The sequence below is a fragment of the Oncorhynchus mykiss genome, chromosome 28 (genome assembly GCF_013265735.2).
Source record: "Oncorhynchus mykiss isolate Arlee chromosome 28, USDA_OmykA_1.1, whole genome shotgun sequence".
Lineage (NCBI taxonomy): Eukaryota > Metazoa > Chordata > Actinopteri > Salmoniformes > Salmonidae > Oncorhynchus > Oncorhynchus mykiss.
Window position 1 is genome coordinate 3,735,775 of NC_048592.1, and position 19,952 is coordinate 3,755,726.

Sequence of the window (19,952 nt, forward strand, 5' to 3'; positions counted from 1 at the left end):
CTGTCGGAATGCCCTCAACAGAATGGCTCTGCGGTCAGCCCAACGCATCACAGGGGGCATGCTGCCTGCCCTCCAGGACTGTTTACTCTGTGCATTTATAAACTGTATTCTCAACATAGCTCCTCCTAATCTACCTACTACTGTGCAAACTAAATTTCTTTACAAAATTATGTCCATAAATACCACATATTTATATTCTGTATTCTCACTGTAATATACGTACTTTGGATTGTTATTTTTTTTGATTATTTGTGTATTCGTATTGTATTCGCTAGACATTCTACTGCACTGTCGGAGCTAGCAACACAAGCATTCTGCCACACTGTCGAAGCTAGCAACACAAGCATTCTACTACCCTGTCAGAGCTAGTAACATAAGCATTCTACTGCCCTGTTGGAGCTAGTAAAATAAGCATTCTGCTGCTCTGCTGGAGCTAGTAACATAAGCATTCTACTGCTCTGCTGGAGCTAGTAACATAAGCATTCTACTGCCCTGTTGGAGCTAGTAAAATAAGCATTCTGCTGCTCTGCTGGAGCTAGTAACATAAGCATTCTACTGCTCTGCTGGAGCTAGTAACATAAGCATTCTACTGCTCTGTTGGAGCTAGTAAAATAAGCATTCTGCTGCTCTGCTGGAGCTAGTAACATAAGCATTCTACTGCTCTGCTGGAGCTAGCAACACAAGCATTCTACTACCCTGTCAGAGCTAGTAACATAAGCATTCTACTGCTCTGTTGGAGCTAGTAAAATAAGCATTCTGCTGCTCTGCTGGAGCTAGTAACATAAGCATTCTACTACCCTGTTGGAGATGGTAACATAAGCATTCTACTGCCCTGTTGGAGTAGGCAACAGTTTAGCAGAGGAAAGACAAAAAACACTATTGAGCAAAAAAAAACATTGTTTACTAAATAAATGGAATTGTTTAAGATATTTTATTGTCACATGCACGTATCCAGTGTAAGGAAATTATTTTTTATTCTTTTACAGAGTACTTTACAGTACAACAGCATGTGTTTGTGAATTGGGATACAGTATTGAAATAACCATCTTCCAACATTTAGAAAATTAAACAATGTGGAACCAGCACTTGCAACATCTACAGAAATAACCAGAAAAGCAACTAACAAAGTAGTACACCAACATCATAAAGACATGCTATAAAAAGGTTTCATTGTGGTAAAATAGACAAATAAGAAAGTCATTAAAAATGTAACATTATGAAAATCAGAATACATTTTTTTGTCTCTTATCTAATCTGTATTCATACCGATAAAATGCAGACAGTATCAACATACACAAATACAACTAGTCTGCTAATTGAATGTGAGGTTGAATGAGGCAACACTTACCATACTGCATCATGGGCATAAACTCCACAAACAATATTTCAGCAAGGCACTAAACAAAAGGTCACATTTGGCCTTGCAGATGCTTGTCAGAACTCTAGCATCCTGGTTGGATCACTGTACTTGACTGACTCCATCTTTCCTTGAATTAACCTAACCGGGCCCCACTTTCCACGAGCAAAATATCAACAAAAGGTTCACTGTCCCTAAAGCAGTTTTCCCTCCTACTTACTACTACAGAATCAAAATAAGCTTTCTGAAAAAAATAAACATCTGATTTGATGTCTGGACAAGGAGGCCTCTCCAAATACTTACAAATACAATTTTGTAAATCAAAGCAAGTGAACTGTTGTCAATATTGGGATCATAGTGAAGCTACTATATAACCGTTTTGCTGAGGATTCAACACCTAAACACCAACCTACAGGTCTGTCTAGTAACTAATCCAGTTACAAGGACATCGTCAACTCCATCTGATGTTAACACTCCTCGTCCTCCCTCTCTCTCACCATCTGGCACCATATGTAATTCCGCTGCTTATAGAACCTTCATTCCCGGCTCGAGTCTTCATGTATAGCTAAACATACTGTCAGTTCCTCTTTGTTCATACGACAGAATCAGGCACCTGTAGGTCGATGACATCACACAACCTGTGTGTGTATAGTTCTTCAGTCAGTTTTAAGGTCATTGTGGGAAATGATCACATTTTGTCAGTTATACACCTGTGTGCGCACATGTGGAACACTACACATTTGTTACATTTTTTTATTTGTTGATAAACTGATCACTCCCTATACTTTCAATGCATTTTTCCACAAAAGGTAGGTAAACTGTTGCACCAAAAATAATTGCTGGGTCAACTTTGTTTACTTGCGTTTGTCCTCCACTACACCCCCTGCACATTTTACACAGTGAACATGTCAAGCAGCAACATACAACTGTAAATTACAACATACCTCCCAGAGTAATAACCGAGAACCATTTGACTTCCATTAAAAAAAATCACAAGCCCTTTTTGTTGTAAGAGCACAGTATTCTCCTACCTATCTAAAAATGTTACATAAGGCCTGCAGGCTGGAAACACTACCCCCTCTGGGTAGAGAGAACATTATACTGCTCCACTCTAGTCCATACAGTGCATTCAGAAATTATTCAGACCCCTTGACGTTTTAGACTTTGTTACATTAGATTTTGTTACATTACAGCCTTACTCTAAAATTGATTAAATCGTTTTTTTCCCCTCATCAATCTACACACAATATCCCATAATGACAAATATATTTACATAAGTATTCAGACCCTTTGTTGGAGGACCTTTCGCAGCGATTACAGCCTCTTATTGGGTATGACATTACAAACTTGGCACATCTGTATTTGTGGAGTTTCTCCCATTCTTCTCAGCAGATCCTCTCAAGCGATATCAGGTTGGATTGGGAGAGTCGCTGCACAGCTATTTTCAGGACTCTCCAGAGATGTTCGATTGGGTTCAAGTCCGGGCTCTGGCTGGGCCACTCAAGGACATTCAGAGACTTGTCCCGAAGCCACTCCTGGGTTGTCATGGCTGTGCTTAGGGTTGTTGTCCTGTTGGAAGGTGAACCTTCACCCCAGTCGGAGGTCCTGAGTGCTCTGGAGCAGGTTTTCATGGAGGATCTTTCTGTACTTTTCTCCATTTATCTTTCCCTTGATCCTGACTAGTCTCCCAGTCCCTGCCACTAAAAACCATCCCCACAGCATGATGCTGCCACCACCACCATGCTTCACCGTAGGGATGCTTGGCATTAAGGCCAAAGAGTTCAATGTTGGTTTCATCAGACCAGAGAATCTTGTTTCTCATTGTCTGAGAGTCCTTTAGGTGCATTTTGGCAAACTCCAAGCGGGCTGTCATGTGCCTTTTACTGAGAAGCATTCTTCCGTCTGGCCACTTCACCACAAAGGGGGAGTCTGGCCCTTCTCCCAGATTGCTCAGTTGTCCGGGAGGACAGCTCTAGGAAGAGTCTTGGCGGTTCCAAACTTCTTCCATTGAAGAATGATAGAGGTCACTGTGTTCTTGGGGACCTTCAATGCTGCAGACATCTTCTGGTTCCCTTCCCCAGATCTGTGCCTCAACACAATCCTGTCTCTGATCTTTACGGACAATCCTTTCGACCTCATGGCTTGGTTTTTTGATCTGACATGCACGGTCAACTGTGGGACCGTATATAGACAGGTGTGTGCCTTTCCAAATCATGTCCAATTGAATTTACCACAGGTGGACCAACCAAGTTCTATAAATTTCTCAAGGATGATCAATGGAAACAGGATGCACTTGAGCTTAAGTTCGAGTCTCATAGCAAAGGGCATTACTTTTTCTCCCCAATTTCTTGGTATCCAATTGGTAGTTACAGTCATGTCTCATCGCTGCAACTCCCGTACGGACTCGGGAGAGGTGAAGTTCGAGAACTGTGCGCCCTCCGAAACACAATCCAACCAAGCCGCACTGCTTCTTGACACAACGCCCACTTAAACCGGAAGCCACACCAATGTGTCAGAGTGCGCGATGGGACAAGGACATCCCTGCCGGCGAACTCTCCCCTAACCCGGACGACGCTGGGCCAGGTGTGCGCCGCCCCGTGGGTCTCCCGGTCACAGTCGGCTGCGACAGAGCCTGGACTCGAACCCAGAATCTCTAGTGGCACAGCGCCTTAGACCACTGGACCACTCGGGAGGCCAGGGTATGAATATTTAAGTTATTAAGTAGGTAAGGTATTTCTGTGTTTAAAAAACTGTTTTCACTTTGTCATTATGGGGTATTGTTTGTAGATTGATGAGGAAAACATGTCATTTAAGACATTTTAGAATAAGGCTATAACATGTGGGAAAGGGAAAGGGTCTGAACACTTGCCAAATGCACAGTATATCCTCCTCTTTCTTCTCAAAAAGAAGTTGACATGAACCTCAGGTCACCTTCTTCCTTTAACACTAGGGGAAGCAGTCTCACATGTCCGCTCCCCCTGGGGGCTAGCGTTTGATCACCACCTGCTCGTAGGGCCCAGCCCCAACCCTGAAAGAGAACACCAGACATAAACACATGTTATCTCACCAGCCAAAACTCACACAAACAAGTGAAAGGGCATTACTGAACAACTCTTCACAACCAACAAATAGTCTATCAATCAAATATTCTTTAACTATCGATTGGCCCTCGTGCAGTTAAAAAAAGGTGAAATATCAGTGACAGTGCCTGTTGTGTCATTCTATTTCTGATGCATTAGGTAATGATGTCACCAACCTGGTGTGTTGGCTGCCCAGCGCCGTGCTTCCACCAGGACCAACAAACAGCTTGAGCCCCTCCTCTGTAACACGCAAAAACAAGTAAGTTACTGTCAATCAACACAAGGTCCCAGCGCTGCGAAAATTGCTTAGGAACCAACAATGAGACATCTAAAAAGAAGTGGTTATTGACAAGAGTGTTATTCACGATGAGAAAGAGGCATGGCATAGAGGGACTTTGCTTTAGCAGCAAAGAACTAGAAATGTGTTACTTGAAAATGGCAAATACAGTAATCTGTTAACCCATTAGTCTAATCCATGTCTAAACCAGGGGAGGGGGTTTCTACTAAACTATAATTAATTTTTTAAGAAGGTCATACCAAGGATCATTTTGCTATTTGATTTCAAATTTTAAGACCCCTTGATGTATCGAAAAAAATGACAATTATTTTATGGAAAATCTGATTTGACCTTACTGCCCATACAAACGCATTGAATAACATATTCACTACATGGAACAGAGAGACCCACCCCAAAGAAAAATCTAAAGGCAGTTTGTTCTGAAGTGTCTGTCCTATATGTGAGAGATGATATTATTTTATATATACACACACACACACACACACACACACTACCTATCAAAAGTTTGGGGTCACTTAGAAATGTCCTTGATTTTGAAAGAAAAGCACATTTTGTCTATTAAAATAACATCAAATTGATCAGAAATACAGTGTAGACATTGTTAATGTTGTAAATGACTATTGTAGCTGGAAAAGGCTGATTTTTATGGAATATCTACATAGGCGTAAAGAGGCCCATTATCAGCAACCATCACTCCTGTGTTCCAATTGCACGTTGTGTTAGCTAATTCAAGTTAATCATTTTAAAAGGCTAATTGATCATTAGAAAACCCTTGCAATTATGTTAGCACAGCTGAAAACTGTTGTGCTGATTAAAGAAGCAATACAACTGGCCTTCTTCAGACTAGTTGAGTATCTGGAGCATCAGCATTTGTGGGTTTGATTACAGGCTCAAAATGGCCAGAAACGAAGACCTTTCTTCTGAAACTCATCAGTCTATTCTTGTTCTGAGAAAGATCTCATACAACGCTGTGTACTACTCCCTTCACAGAACAGAGCAAACTGGCTCTAACCAGAATATAAGGAGTGGAAGGCCCCGGTGCACAACTGAGCAAGAGGACAAGTACATTAGAGTGTCCAGTTTGAGAAATGCCTTAACTGGCAGCTTCATTAAATAGTACCCGCAAAACACCAGTCTCAACATCAACAGTGAAGAGGCAACTCCGGGATGCTGGCCTCGTCACTGTTGACGTTGAGACTGGTGCTGAGAGAAGGACAGTGTACCATCTAGCCATACTCCCAAGTACTTGTATGAGGTGACTACCTTAAGCTCTCTAAACCCTCAGAGGTAGTAATCATACCGGTGGGGAGAGGGGCATTCTTCTTACCAAACCACATGACCTTTGTTTTGGAGATGTTCAGAATAAGGTTAAGGGGCAGAGAAAGCTTGTTGGACGCTAAGAAGGCTTTGTTGTAGCGCATTTAACACATGCGGGGAGGGGCCTTCTGAGTATAAAATTGTATAATCTGCATATAAATGGATGAGCGCGCATCCTACTGCCTGAGCTATGTTGTTGATGTAAATTGAGAAGAGCGTGGGGCCTAGGTTCGAGCCTTGGGGTAAACCCTTGGTGACAGACAGTGGCTAAGACGGCAGATGTTCAGACTTTATACACTGCACTCTTTGAGAGAGAGGTAGTTAGCAAACCAGGCCAAAGACCCCTCAGAGACACCAATATGCCTTAGCCGTCCCACAAGAATGGAGTGGTCTACCGTATCAAAAGCTTAGACTAAGTAGCAGCACAACATTGCTTGGAATCAAGGGCAATAGTGTCATCATTGAGGACCTTTAAGGTTGCAGTGACACATCCATAACCTGAGCGGAAACCAGATTGCATACCAAAGAGAATACTATAGACATCAAGAAAGCCAGTCAGTTGCTTATTGACAAGTTTTTCCAACACTTTTGATAAACAGGGCAAAAATAAATATACCTATAACAGTTAGGATCAGCTTTATCTCCCCCTTTAAATAAAGGATGAACTGTGGCTGCCTTCCAAGCAATGGGAACCTCCCCAGAGAGACAGGTTAAAAGGTCAGAGATAGGCTTGGTGATGATCGGGGCAGAAACCTTAAAGAAGAAAGGCTCTAAACCATCTGACCCAGATGTTTTTTTTGGGGTCAGGTTTAAGGAGCTCCTTTAGCACCTCAGACTCAGTGACCGCCTGCAGGGAGAAACTTTGTAGCGGGGCAGGGGAAAAAGAGGGAGAGGCATCAGGGCTAGTTGCATTAGAACGGGTGGGAGATGAGGAAATGTTGGATGGGCAAGGAGGCATGGCTGAGTCAAAGAGGAAACTTGACTTTAATGAAGTGGTGATTAAAGAGCTCAGCCATGTGCTTCTTGTCGGTAACAACCACATCAATTTAAAGGGACATGGGCAGCTGTGAGGAGGAGGGTTTATTCTCCAGGTCTTCAACCGTTTACCAGAACTTCTTGGGGTTAGACCCACAGAGAGAGAACTGCTCCTTAAAGTAACTAACTTTGGCCTTTCAAACTTTGAGCACACTTATTTCTCATTAGCCGTGTGCCGCGCCTTTCGCCAAATGCAATTCTTGAGGTGGAGTAACTCTGCCAGATCACGGTCGAACCAGGGGCTGAACCTGTTTTTAATTCTAATTTTCTTTATGGGGGCGTGTTTGTTAACAATACCACTGAAAATATCAAAAAAGAAGGTTCAAGTGTCTTCGACAGAGGGGGATCAAGCAGATTCTATACAAATTTACAGAGGCCAGTTCATGAAGGAAGGCTTGATCATTATAGTTTTTTAGCAAGCGTCTATGACAAATCGGGGCAGGCTGTAAAGCAGTGATCACTAAGGTCATTACGGAAACCACCAGACTGATACCCATCAGGATGATTTGTGAGGATAACATCAAGGAGAGTATTCTTTTCTGGGTGTTTGGAGTCATACCTTGTGGGATTGGTAATAATCTGAGAAAGATTTAGGGAGTCCCATTGCTTTAGGACTTGGTCAGGTGGTTTAAGCATGTCCCAGTTTAGGTCACCTCTTAGGACAAATTCAGACTTAGTGTAAGGGGCCAGAAGAGAACTTAGGGCAGGTAGGGTACAGGCCGGTGCTGATGGTGGACGATAACACCCAGCAACAGTCAACAAAGAGCTATTTGAAAGTTTAATGCTTAAAACCAGCTAATCAAATAGTTTGGGGACAGACTTGGTGTAGACAACCGAGCACTGAAGGTGATCCTTGGTAATCCCCCACTGAGCTAAGCCTAACCCTATCCCTCTGAACTAAAGCCAGGGCTTGTGAGCGTACCCTCAGTGCTGGAGTCCAGTAGGCCGTGGCTGAAGTCCTGGCTCTGGAGGATCTTATCCACAACGTCGTCCGCATCCACCCGGGTAGCATCCACTCTCTTCAGCTGAGACTCCACTGAGTTCTGCTTCATCAGATGCCTAAGGCACACACACACGTAAGGGGAAAAAAGCACTGGTGGATGAGATGGAAAGAAAGACTCCTGTTGATTACATTGCGATACTCATCTCTGATCTTTCAACAAAGTATGTGAATATTACCTGCTCAGTCTCTCGGAGGCAGAGCTCTTTGTGGGGGTGGGGGGATATTCAGGCACGGGGAAGTAGGCACAGGTGACAGAGACCGGGAGTGTAGAGTGGGCCTCCTTCTCCCCCCTCTCGGTCCCCCGGTCCTCTCTGGGTTCAGGAATGCTTGCAATGCCCGTCGAGGCGGAGCCTGCTGAGGGGTTCCTCTTGTGCGTGAGCTCTGATAGGCTGGAAGAGCGCGAGTGACCTGTGCTGTAGCCTATGGGGAACGAGTAGGTAATGTTACCCTCCACACAACAGAGACACAGATTTCACAACAAGAACCATAACTTTGACAGCAAGCTATAGCTTTTCAGACATTCATTCCTACTGTTCATATCTTATTTAGTTCATGACACAAGTCATAGCCTTTTCTCATCCGCATTTGGTTCAGACGAGGCGTGTAGCTACTAGCTACCTGAGACTTTGGACTGCTGGCTGGCGTAGCTGGACGTTCTAGAATGGCCACATGCTCCCAGTTCATCAGGAACAGATGCACACTTCCCTGGGGCCTCTGAGCAGGAGAGAACAGCAGTACAATATTTTGACAATGTCAATACACAACATTAGCACTAATGATTACTGATTAACAGGGTTTAATTCTGCAATCCTTGTAAAGCAAAGTGTTATGTGTACAGAGCCGGCGGGAGGTATGTGTGTGTTTGGGTGTGTGTGTACCTGGGACGGGGAGGCAGGGTGTTGGTGTGTGTGTGTCCCCTCCCTTCCGGTCTTCGTGGAGACACTCTGCCTCAGCCTGCTGAAGGCCCAGTTTCATGGCCGTGGACGGTGGCCTGCAGGGACATTGTCAGTCACATCAACTGCTTTCACTGACCCGATTAGCTGCTTTACAAACATCACCATCTGTTCCAAACCTACTACTCCCTACCATGCATGGTTGTTGATTGGTTTGAGTCTTTAATTTGTTTGTCCAAATGGTTATTTCAAAGTCAGTGGCTGAATTGAATACATGTTAATGTAACATCTAAAGCCATAATTGACATATCCATTTAAAGCCATTTTTTTTGTGAATGCAAAGTTCTTCTGTGGAACTGGAACACGTGAATCATATCCTATCAGAAGTGCTGATCTGTTAGCAAGAGGATTTTATGAGCCGTATATCAGCGGAGCTTCATGTTCATCTTTAATAACCCCACTTTCACAACACAGGAAAGCACCAGGTCTCACTTCTTTTATTTCTTAGATGAACGGGTCTAACTCAAGATTGGAGAGGGGGTGGACTCACATTACATACCAGAGACCAAATTATATACAAGAGACAGAGACCATGAAAGTGAGGGAGAAGAAGAGAGTGGGACAGACATTTAAAGAGAGACACTGGAAGGAGACAAAGTTAGTCAAAGGACCAGTGCAGTCAAAATTCTGTTCTTGCTGATAGAAACTAACACTGTAAAAGTGTGAGAAAAAAAATGTATCAGTGTTATTTCCTGATAGTTGCTGGTTGAAAATACAATCTACACAGGACCTTCTAATTCAGCCTGTTTGCACGGGCGGAAGATTCAGCTTGCCACCACATCAAATCTTATTTGTCACATGCGCTGAATACAACAGGTGTAGACCTCACTGCGAAATGCTGAATACAACAGGTGTAGAACTCACTGTGAAATGCTGAATACAACAGGTGTAGACCTCACTGTGAAATGCTGAATACAACAGGTGTAGACCTCACTGTGAAATGCTGAATACAACAGGTGTAGACCTCACTGTGAAATTCTTACACGCTCCTAACCAACAATGCAGTTTAAGAAAAATACGTGTCAAGTAAAAAAATAACACAGCAGTGAAATAACAATAGTGAGGCTATATACAGGCGGTACAGAGTCAATGGGCACCGGGTGGTAAATTGGTTAATAATAGACCAATAAAGATTTATTTATTTATTAGGATCCCCATTAGTCGACGCCAATGGCGACAGCTAGTCTTAGTCTTACTGGTGTCCAACATATAACAAAAAATACATTAGACAAAATACTTTAAAACTAGCTGTTATTGGCAAATTTGTAAGTTTCCCCTTCCCTTCTACAAAGCTCTTACAATACTCCCAACACACACATTGTGTGTGAGTCACATTCTGTAGGAGAAAAGCTTAGTAAAAGACAGACACACTCTGTGGGGGACACCGAGGAACACGGAGGCACACCAGCACTTCATGATTGCATGAAAGCTTTCTCCCAGAATCTCTCCACTGTGTCATCAGAGGCATTGGCCAAGGCAACCCTCCCACACTCACTGCATTAGTGAGGACTGATTCTAAGTCCATTTTCACCCCCTCCATGGTGAAATATAAAGGCTCTGTAAACGTTATATTCCATTCGCTTTCCTCCACTGTGGAATTCAGACAATAGAGTGACGTGTTCAGAGAGAGGGCACTGGGGTGGTGCAGTAGAGTGTGATTCAGTGTGTGTTTGTTTACGAGGGTGTCCAAAGTAAAGGCGCTGCCAGGAGTGTGTGGGCACGTCATGCTCAAATCAGTCCTTTCTAACAGACAGAATCTGTGAGGAAGTTCTCTTATCATATCGAAACAATAGAACTCTTGCTATTCATTTTCAATGGCAGAAGTTGGTTTGATTTGAGTCCACAAGTATAACTTGACTTCAAATTGTTCACGTGGTGCTGAGGAAACTGTGCCAACGCTTGAACTTTTACAAACACGGGATGGTAATTAACCCCCTGCGTTTCTGGGACTCTGTTTCATAAAGCCACAGAGATAGCAGCCGTGTCTGGGTGTACTCAGAGACAGGATGCTGAATGCATATGTAGGTTGGTGGTTTGCTCTGTGTGTCTGTGGTCTGGCCAGATGCAGACTTCTGTCTGTCGGTCTGTCACATCAATGTTTCCTACTTACCTTTACTGAATAATGGGCCAAAACTGCATTCATTTCCGATAAGCTAATCCTGCAGTTGTACCACTGATCCAAAATCAGTGAAGTCCAAAAAAACGTTTTGTGATGCAACCCACCAGAAGGATTGAACAAAAACGGTAATGAAAGGTGCACTTACGTTTTAAAGCAGGGGTCCCCAGACATGAGCAGTGTACTAATGACAACCTGTGACAGAGGTGACAAAAACAATGTCAGCCCCAAAAAAATGGCAGCACGGCTCATACACATCCACAGGCCCTATGAAATAGGATGAAGTGATCCTAGACCTGTGTCGAAGTACAAATTCTACCCGAAGCATGTACAATATACATTCATGACAACAGGTACTTCTCCAATATCACAGGCTCAGAGGTGCCTGTCTTCACGTACATGTTAGAGCAGTTGCATCATTAGAATACCTAATCCTGAATGGTGACTAGGGGGCAGAGGAGGGTGATAGCTAACCATGTGCTTACTCCCAATGTGTGCCAATACTTGGGTATGTTGGCTATGACCCAATACTCTCACATGGTTCCCTTCCTGGTCTCCTCTCCCTCATGAACACTCATTAGTAAGACTGGATAGCTGACGTTGTGTAGGCTAATCCGTGTATTTCTTTAATCTATCCAGTCCTTTAAGAGCAGTGATCCCTGTGTAGACAAGTAGGGCTCCTCATTCTAGAGTGATAGGACAGAGCCAAGTGGACTAGGGCAGAGGAGGACAGACTCCAGTGTCATACACACGTCCTATACAGTAGATGTTTTGGAGGCCTGTCTAACTGTACCGAAGTGTACCTTGAGTATAGAGTTGTCCTGTCTGGAGTTCTTGGTGTCGTAACCCTCTAGTAGGCATCGGCGCGTCGTTCTGCCAGAGCCAGCAAACTCTGACAGGTTCAGGTCAGCAAAACCCAGCTACAGAATAGAGAGAACAGATCTTTTCAGGTTTATGGTAACCGTGAGTCTAGTACATCCATGTAATATAGCCTACACCTTCACAATAAATCCATTATTTATTTTAGGTCTAAAGATGCATGATAAAAAAAACGTACAGAATAGTATACTCGTGAGTTGTCCTTATGTTAGGTTCTGATGTGGCTATGCCAAATCTGTGGCCTACACTAGTTATATATTAAAGCAAGATTTTCTTACAATTCTGTGGCATTATTTTACGTCATTTTATAGTTTAAAGAATACAATTGAACAAATCTGAATAAAATAAACATTTTCCCCAAACAATTTGAGGGAGTGCGCACATGCGGCTATTCTGTGTTGAGCGGTTAACAAAGAAATAGATCATTAATAACTCTAAATGAAGCATATAGGAGCAACTTTAGTTGTTCTACAAACGTTACGCTCAATGTTTTTGATTTGTAATACATTGTAAGGCTGCATGACGCGACTAATGATGATTTGAAAAAAATTGCTTGAAAGGCATGAGCTCTGCTTTGTTTCTTTGTGCAGGCTGTACACACTTTATCAGTCTCTCATTCACAATTTGTCAAGCACTTGATAATGCCTCAAATTTCACGGTGGCATCCCCTTTGTGGCCGTAACGCAACCTAAAAAAAAATCCATGCCTTTTGCGGCTAGTGGCCGTTGTGCCCTTGGCCCGGAGTGCTGCGTTGTGCTCTTCACCCCGAGCACTGCGCGCTCCGAATAGACTTTCACTCACATCTCCATCACGTGATCGGGTCTTTCTCACAGGCTACAAGTGAAGACAGACACATCGGGAAGGTAACTGCGCACGTCCTTATCCAATTCCGAGGTGCATATTGAAGATATTGGAAAAACTGTCCACAATTACTTTGTCAGCCAACAAGTTGAGTAGGCCTAACGAATAGCAAAAGTCCTAGCCTGTCAATCTACTATCACCATAGTACAAAAGTTGACCTATTCTATTTCTGTGAGAGAAATAAATATTCCAAACAGTCTGGGGACAGTTGTGGGATGCAATAAATCCCAAATTAATACAACCACTAGCATTAAAAACAACTTTTTTACACAATGTGGCTGATGCAACAGATCAGAACACTAGCTTAAAATGTTGATAAATGATTATGCTATTTCTTCATATTATAAGCGCAGCAATGCACACATGGCACTAGCCATGCTGTTGTAGGGGTCTGTCTAACCCAGCTGTAGTTAGTAGTAGTCAGTGTCTTTCTTAAAAGAGCACAAATGTTCTATTAGCGGGAAAACACCATTATCAAAAATGACCGCAAATGCGATTATGCATGTAATGGCAATTTCTTCTGCTGGGTATCATTCACAAGTAATGATATATAATTCACACTTGATAGGCTAATATTGTCACTCAGACTATTCTTGATTTAATCTTGTACTAAATAATATGTGTGAAATTTGTTTTGATTTAGAATGGATCATTATCATGTACCTGTCTCGAAACAAGGGCAGCGTCAAAAAAATGCATGTCATCTATATGCACTTAAATAGCGAATAGTGGACTCTTTTCCCGTGGTTCATTTTCATGCCAGTCAGGTTGGCTATGATACTGTTGTTAAGAAAAGCAATGTGCTTAATATTAGGAAAGTTGAGAAATAAATATATTAGGCCTAGTCTATAGAAAGCTGATGGGAGCCTCCTCTATTTAGGCCATCATCATGGCCCCTCGATGGGCCATCACTCTGTTTTATAATGCAATTGCATAGCCTATTGAAATGTTGCACAACGTGCTCATGGACTATCATGAAGTGTTTGATTAGATTTTCCGATCACATTTGCATTGATGTCAGAGTGATTACAGGGACAATAGAGTGCTGAGTACCAGGCAGTTAGCAAGTTTGGTAGGCTACTAATGACCACAAGCAGCATCAGAGCCAAGTCTTGGACCAAGGGGCTCCTTAACACAGCTTTTAACCCCAAGCCATAAGACTGCTGAACAATTAATCACATGGCCACCTAGACTGTTTACATTGACATCCCCCCTGCCTTTTTTTTTTTTTTTACACTGCTGCTACTCACTGTTTGTTATCTATAGTATGCATAGTTACTTCACAAATGACCTCAACTAACCTGTACCCCCGCACATTGACTCGGTACCGGTACCCCCTGCAATAGCCTCACTATCGTTATGTTATTTTCTTGTGTTACTGACAAGTGATCGCCGGTGTGGCAGTAATATGGTCACTGCAACTGCCCTACTTTCAATGTACTTCCCTTTTAAGAATGAGTCATGCGGTAGTGACGTCATTCTTTAGTTATTGCCATAAGGATTAATGACTGCTTAAGGACAGAGAAGTGTTGAACAGCAATCAGTAACCAAAGACGGAAGTTCGCAGTAACAGGCTAACTATCCTCTTTAACCTCACCTTTACTAACAATGGACAAGTTACTTTCAGGCGGTGAATGACTAACTATAATTTGCATTATGACAAGAATGCTCTGTATCTACTTTAAAATGTCAGCATGCCAAGATGGTCATTGACTGAATTCAAAAGCAAAAAGATTACCTTGGCAAAGGTCTTTCCACCCTTCATTTCCTAAAATGACAAAAAAATGTGTTATCCATCAAACAAACCATCCTTGTGTGCTACAAGTACATCTCCACATTCGATCTCAAAACACAGATTTTGTAGCAATAGTCTCAACAGTGATTGACATCTTGACAGCCTGTAGTTGACCAAGTGGTAGACATATTTTAGCAGTAGACCTATTAGTATACCTACTAGTAGTATACCTATTATTGTCATCAATTGAACTTGACATAGCATTCACATAACTTTGGCAGCATTGTTGTAGTGAGTCCTGTACCTTGCGCACAGACACCCGACACACACAGGGGTCCAGTACTCCTGTCCCAGCGTTGGCACTCATCTTACACAGGAAAGAGAACCTCTTCCTCCAGCGCACACAGTTAGCCTGGACCTGCTCCCTGGAGAAGACAAAGTTAGTAGCAGTACAATCAACAACAAAAAACAGAACTGTGTGACAGTTGATTGGAATGTTTAGGTACACTACACATTCATCCATTGATCTGATTAAATGGCTAAGATAAATCTAGGCTGTCAACAAGGCAGTCAATGAGAAGATCCTGTGTGCGAGAGATGAGACATGGAACATAAAAGCCTTGAAGTAAAAATAACAAACTTCCCCATGCTCTTTCCCTTCCTATGGATTAGTCTCACATAAATAGATGTAGGCTAGGCTAAGTGAATTATAGATTTTGAAATGTGATGGCAGTGTTCTGCGCATCTGGCCCCTCACAGTGACAGATGAAGAACACTATGCATTGGCTCTTTAGAGAAAGTGATATGTAAGGTGCTTCAGCATTAATGCAGGTGAATTTTTTTTTAGTTGTATTCACGCATGACTATTTCGCTTTGGATAAAAGCATCTGCTGAATGGCATATATATGTACCATTCAAAAGTTTGGACACCTACTCATTCAAAGGTTTTTCTTGATTGTTACTATTTTCGACATTGTAGAATAATAGTGAAGACAAATATATTAAATAACATTTAATACATCAGAGCAGCTCACAGATTACTGCACCTGTACATAGCCCACCTATAATTTAGCCCAAACAACTACCTTTTTCCCTACTGTATTTAATTTATTTTGCTCCTTTGCACCCCATTATTTTTATTTCTACTTTGCACATTCTTCCATTGCAAATCTACAATTCCAGTGTTTTACTTGCTATATTGTATTTACTTTGCCACCATGGCCTTTTTTGCCTTTACCTCCCTTATCTCACCTCATTTGCTCACATCGTATATAGACTTGTTTATACTGTATTATTTATTGACTGTATGTTTGTTTTACTCCATGTGTAACTCTGTGTCGTTGTATGTGTTGAACTGCTTTGCTTTATCTTGGCCAGGTCGCAATTGTAAATGAGAACTTGTTCTCAACTTGCCTACCTGGTTAAATAAAGGTGAAATAAAATGAATAAAAATAAATATATGGAATCATGTAGTAACCAAAAAAAGTGCTAAACCAATCAAAATATATTTTAGAGTCTTCAAAGTAGCCACTCTTTCCCTTGATTACAGCTTTGCACACTCTTGGCATTCTCTCAACCAGCTTCACCTGGAATGCTTTTCCAACAGTCTTGAAGGAGTTCCCACATAATGCTGAGCACTTGTTGGCTACTTTTCCTTCACTCTGCAGTCTAACTCATCCCAAACCATCTCAATTGGGTTGAGGTCAGGTGATTGTGGATGCCAGGTCATCTGATGCAGCACTCAATCACTCCACTTCTTGGTAAAATAGCCCTTACACAGCCTGGAGGTTTGTTTTGGGTCATTGTCTGTTGAAAAACATTGATAGTCCCACTAAGTGCAAATCAGATGGGATGGTGTATGCTGTGGTAGCAATGCTGGTTAAGTGTGCCTTGAATTCTAAATAAATCACAGAGTGTCACTAGCAAAGCACCCCCACACCTCCTCCTCCATGCATCGCAGTGGGAACCACACATGTGTAGATCATCTGTTCACCTACTCTGCATCTCACAAAGATATGGCGGATGGAACCTAAAATCTCACATTTAGCCTCATGAGACCAAATGACAGATTTCCACAGGTCTAATGTCCATTGCTTGTAGTTCTTGGCCCAAGCAAGTCTTTTCTTATTATTGGTGTCCTTTAGTAGTAGTTTCTTTGTAGCAATTCAACCATGAAGGCCCGATTCATGCAGTTTCCTCTGTACAGTTGATGTTGAGATGTGTCTGTTACTTGAACTCTGAAGCATTTATTTGGGCTGCAATTTGAGGTGCAGTTAACTCTAATGAACTTATCCTCTGCAACAGAGGAAACTCTGGGTCTTCCTTTCCTGTGGCGGTCCTCATGAGAGCCAGTTTCATCATAGCGCTTGATGGTTTTTGCAACTGCACTTGAAGAAACTTAACATTTTCTGGATTGACTGACCTTCATGTCTTAAAGTAATGATGGGACTGTCAATTCTCATCTCCACAGAGGAACTCTGGAGCTCTGTCAGAGTGACCATCAGGTTCTTGGTCACCTCCCTGACCAAAGACCTTCTCCCCCGATTGCTCAGTTTGGCCGGGCAGCAAGCTCTAGGAAGAGTTTTGGGGGTTCCAAACTTCCATTTAAGAACGATGGAGGCCACTTTGTTCTTGGGGACCTTCAATGTTCAATGAAAGGTTTTGGTACCCTTCCCCAGATCTGTGCCTCGACATGATCCTGTCTTGGAGCTCTATGGACAAGTCCTTCGACCTCATGGCTTGGTATTTGCTCTTACATGCACTGTCAACTGTGGGACCTTATATAGACAGGTGTGTGGCTTTCCTAATTATATGCAATCAATTGAATTAGGTGGACTCCAATCAAGTTGAAGAAACATCTCAAGGATGATCAATGGAAACAGGATGCAGCAGAGATCAATTTCGAGTCTCATAGCAAAGGGTCTGAATACTTATGTAAATAAGGTACTTCTGTTTGAACTTCTAAAAACCTGTTTTCTAAAAACCTGTTTTCGCTTGGTCATTATGGGGTAAGAATATTATTTTTTAATCCATTTTAGAATAAGGCTGTAACGTAACAAAATGTGGAAGAAGGGAAGGGGTCTAAATACTTTCAGAATTCACACACACAAAATTCTCTGGTACATTTACATAATTGGACAAATGCAGGCAGTTCCTCTGGGAATGCCAACTGAGTTGAACATTAAGAGCTGGCATGTGCTCCAGTTGTGTCCACTACTTTCCAGTGACTGACTCATTTAAGTGCAGTCCTACTCAGTGCGGTTGAGTGGCTTGACATGTGAATCTCTTAAAATACCACAAGGATCCGTTGGAGCTCTTAGATCGGTTCTCTCTAGGGAAAACAAGTCTGTGTTCAAATGCCACAGACAAAGTCCTATCCTGAATTCTGAGGAGGGGATGTTCCAGTCTAAACAGGAAGGAATGGTGAATGGATAACATGAGAGAAATGAGTTAGACGCTGTTAACGTGACTTGACAGATCCAATCTTTAACGGATTCTAAACTAGTTTTTAGACAATATGTCTAGCCATCTCAATGGCTCTGGATCCTTGGAGAGCAAGTAGTTCTTGTTGCATCAACTGATGTTGAGTGGGATAATGAGGTTTTAGGAAATGTATGAGACACCCTTTAAAAAGTCTCATATGATGGGGTTCTTGAAACATTTTCCAGCAAAGTGTTGAATGTGTGTTTGTTATAGAGTTCACTATGCGTAAAATCTCCAAAATTTAAAATCTCCAAATGTACAATGAAAACAGGGTTGGATTGGGGATGAATGATTTCCAAGTTTTTGCAACTAGTGATCAATAAGACCCTAGCCAGTCTAAACTAGGAGATATTGGAATATCGGTTTTAACAAAATGATAAGCAAATCCATTACTTTTCCTTGGCATTTCAGAGTGGGAAATGGAATCTAGCGAACGTTAATACTGACCTTCAGTTGCCAGACGTTTTAAGGTAGGCTACATAAAATGTCAGATATGACAGATGAAGCAAGCCGCACACGTGCAGCCATGTTTGACAGTGGGTCTCGTGACTGAGGGTGTTTTGCTGTGTCAATCACTCAGTCAGAACAAGATGGCAGACGAGTTACCATGGAAACTACATCAAAATAACACAGGTAGAAATACAAGGCTACATATTGAATAACGTTAATACATGAAGAGAGACATTGTTAGCTATTAACTTACACACAGCACATTATTCACACGCACCCCACTGTCTTCGTGACTAAGCTAGCCAGCTAGCGGGTGAAGTTAGTTAGCTAACTATAGCTGCTAGCTGTATCTGGCTAACAATGCCACTACTGCCAGCAGTTTTCGCTCTCACTGCTGCTTAAAATAGGAAAGGCGTTCTTACCGAGAGGACTCTTCTGTAAAGCCACGGTCTAGCAGTCGTACTTTGCAGAACAGGACCCCGTTAACAAAGGGAACAGAAGATAGTTCGTCCAACTCGAAATCTACCTTAAATTTGAATTTCTTTTTCTTCATCATAATGAACGACATTATGCTAAAGTAACTTGGTGCCTAATTATAATAGTATCTATAGCTAGCCAAAGGTCGAGCTTTTTGACTGTCACTTCTCCCACTTGTCACTGGCTGTCTGAGTTCATTTAGCGTTTGACGTTGAGTTAAAATACTTCTCGCCCCCTTACCTATATCTAGGGTTGATGAGTAGCAGAGCGACACCGCGCAGTGAGTGTTAACACTAAACGCGACAAGCGACCATTTGAGAGGAGGCGTTCTAGTGCATGTTCAAAGAATGCAAGTAACGAGGGGTGGAGTTAAGGTAGATAGCCCGTCTACTCTGTTGCACTTCTAGAACCGGATACTGACAAATAAATAACCATAGGACATCAAATCGCATTTTATTGGTCACATACACATGGTTAGCAGATGTTATTACGAGTGTAGCGAAATGCTTCCGCTTTTAGTTCCCGACAGTGCAACAATATCTAACATGTAATCTAACAGTTCCACAACAGCTACCTAATACACACAAATCTAAGTAAAGGAATGAAATAAGAATATATACATATAAATATATGGATGAGCAATGACAGTGGCATAGGTAAGATGCAATAGATGGAATAAAATACAGTATACATAAATGAGATGAGTAATGCAAGATATGTAAACATTATTAAAGTGACTTGTGATCAATTTATTAAAATTATGTCAAGTTTGTATTTAGGCAGCAGCCTCTCTGTGTTAGTGATAGCTGTTTAACAGTCTGATAGAAGCTGTTTTTCAGTCTCTCGGTCCCAGCTTTGATGCACCTGTACTGATCTCGCCTTTTGTATGGTTGTTGGGTGTACAGGCA

The 19,952-nt window shown here is 42.1% G+C and overlaps 1 protein-coding gene across 3 annotated transcripts; it reads right to left on the reverse strand.

Annotated features, from left to right (window-relative positions):
- Positions 1-3,629: 3,629 nt before the first annotated feature.
- Positions 3,630-19,484, reverse strand: fam102ba (family with sequence similarity 102 member Ba). 3 transcript variants are annotated; one of them, XM_021588839.2, is made up of 11 exons: positions 19,285-19,484; positions 14,939-15,059; positions 14,638-14,667; positions 11,963-12,079; positions 11,308-11,354; positions 8,969-9,081; positions 8,709-8,804; positions 8,267-8,510; positions 8,010-8,146; positions 4,614-4,677; positions 3,630-4,385 (listed from the first exon to the last, which is right to left on the reverse strand). In XM_021588839.2, the coding sequence occupies exons 2-11, from the start codon at positions 14,999-15,001 to the stop codon at positions 4,343-4,345; spliced, it is 954 nt and encodes a 317-aa protein (XP_021444514.1). In that variant the 5' UTR covers positions 15,002-15,059; positions 19,285-19,484; the 3' UTR covers positions 3,630-4,342. The 3 variants fall into 3 exon arrangements, with proteins under 3 accessions (XP_021444514.1, XP_021444516.1, XP_021444513.1); XM_021588841.2 differs by lacking the exon at positions 19,285-19,484 and adding an exon at positions 18,565-18,896; XM_021588838.2 differs by having other exon boundaries at positions 3,631-4,385; positions 18,990-19,479.
- Between the last annotated feature and the right edge of the window lie 468 nt (positions 19,485-19,952).

Excerpts from the sequence above, each read along its gene's own strand:
- fam102ba (XM_021588838.2), bottom strand. The coding sequence starts at position 19,135 with ATGTCGTTCATTATGATGAAGAAAAAGAAATTCAAATTTAAGGTAGAT. Across the intron at positions 14,668-14,938 it reads GTCGGGTGTCTGTGCGCAAG|GAAATGAAGGGTGGAAAGAC; the intron begins GTACAGGACTCA and ends TTGTCATTTTAG. Across the intron at positions 8,511-8,708 it reads CCAGCAGTCCAAAGTCTCAG|GCTACAGCACAGGTCACTCG; the intron begins GTAGCTAGTAGC and ends CGTTCCCCATAG.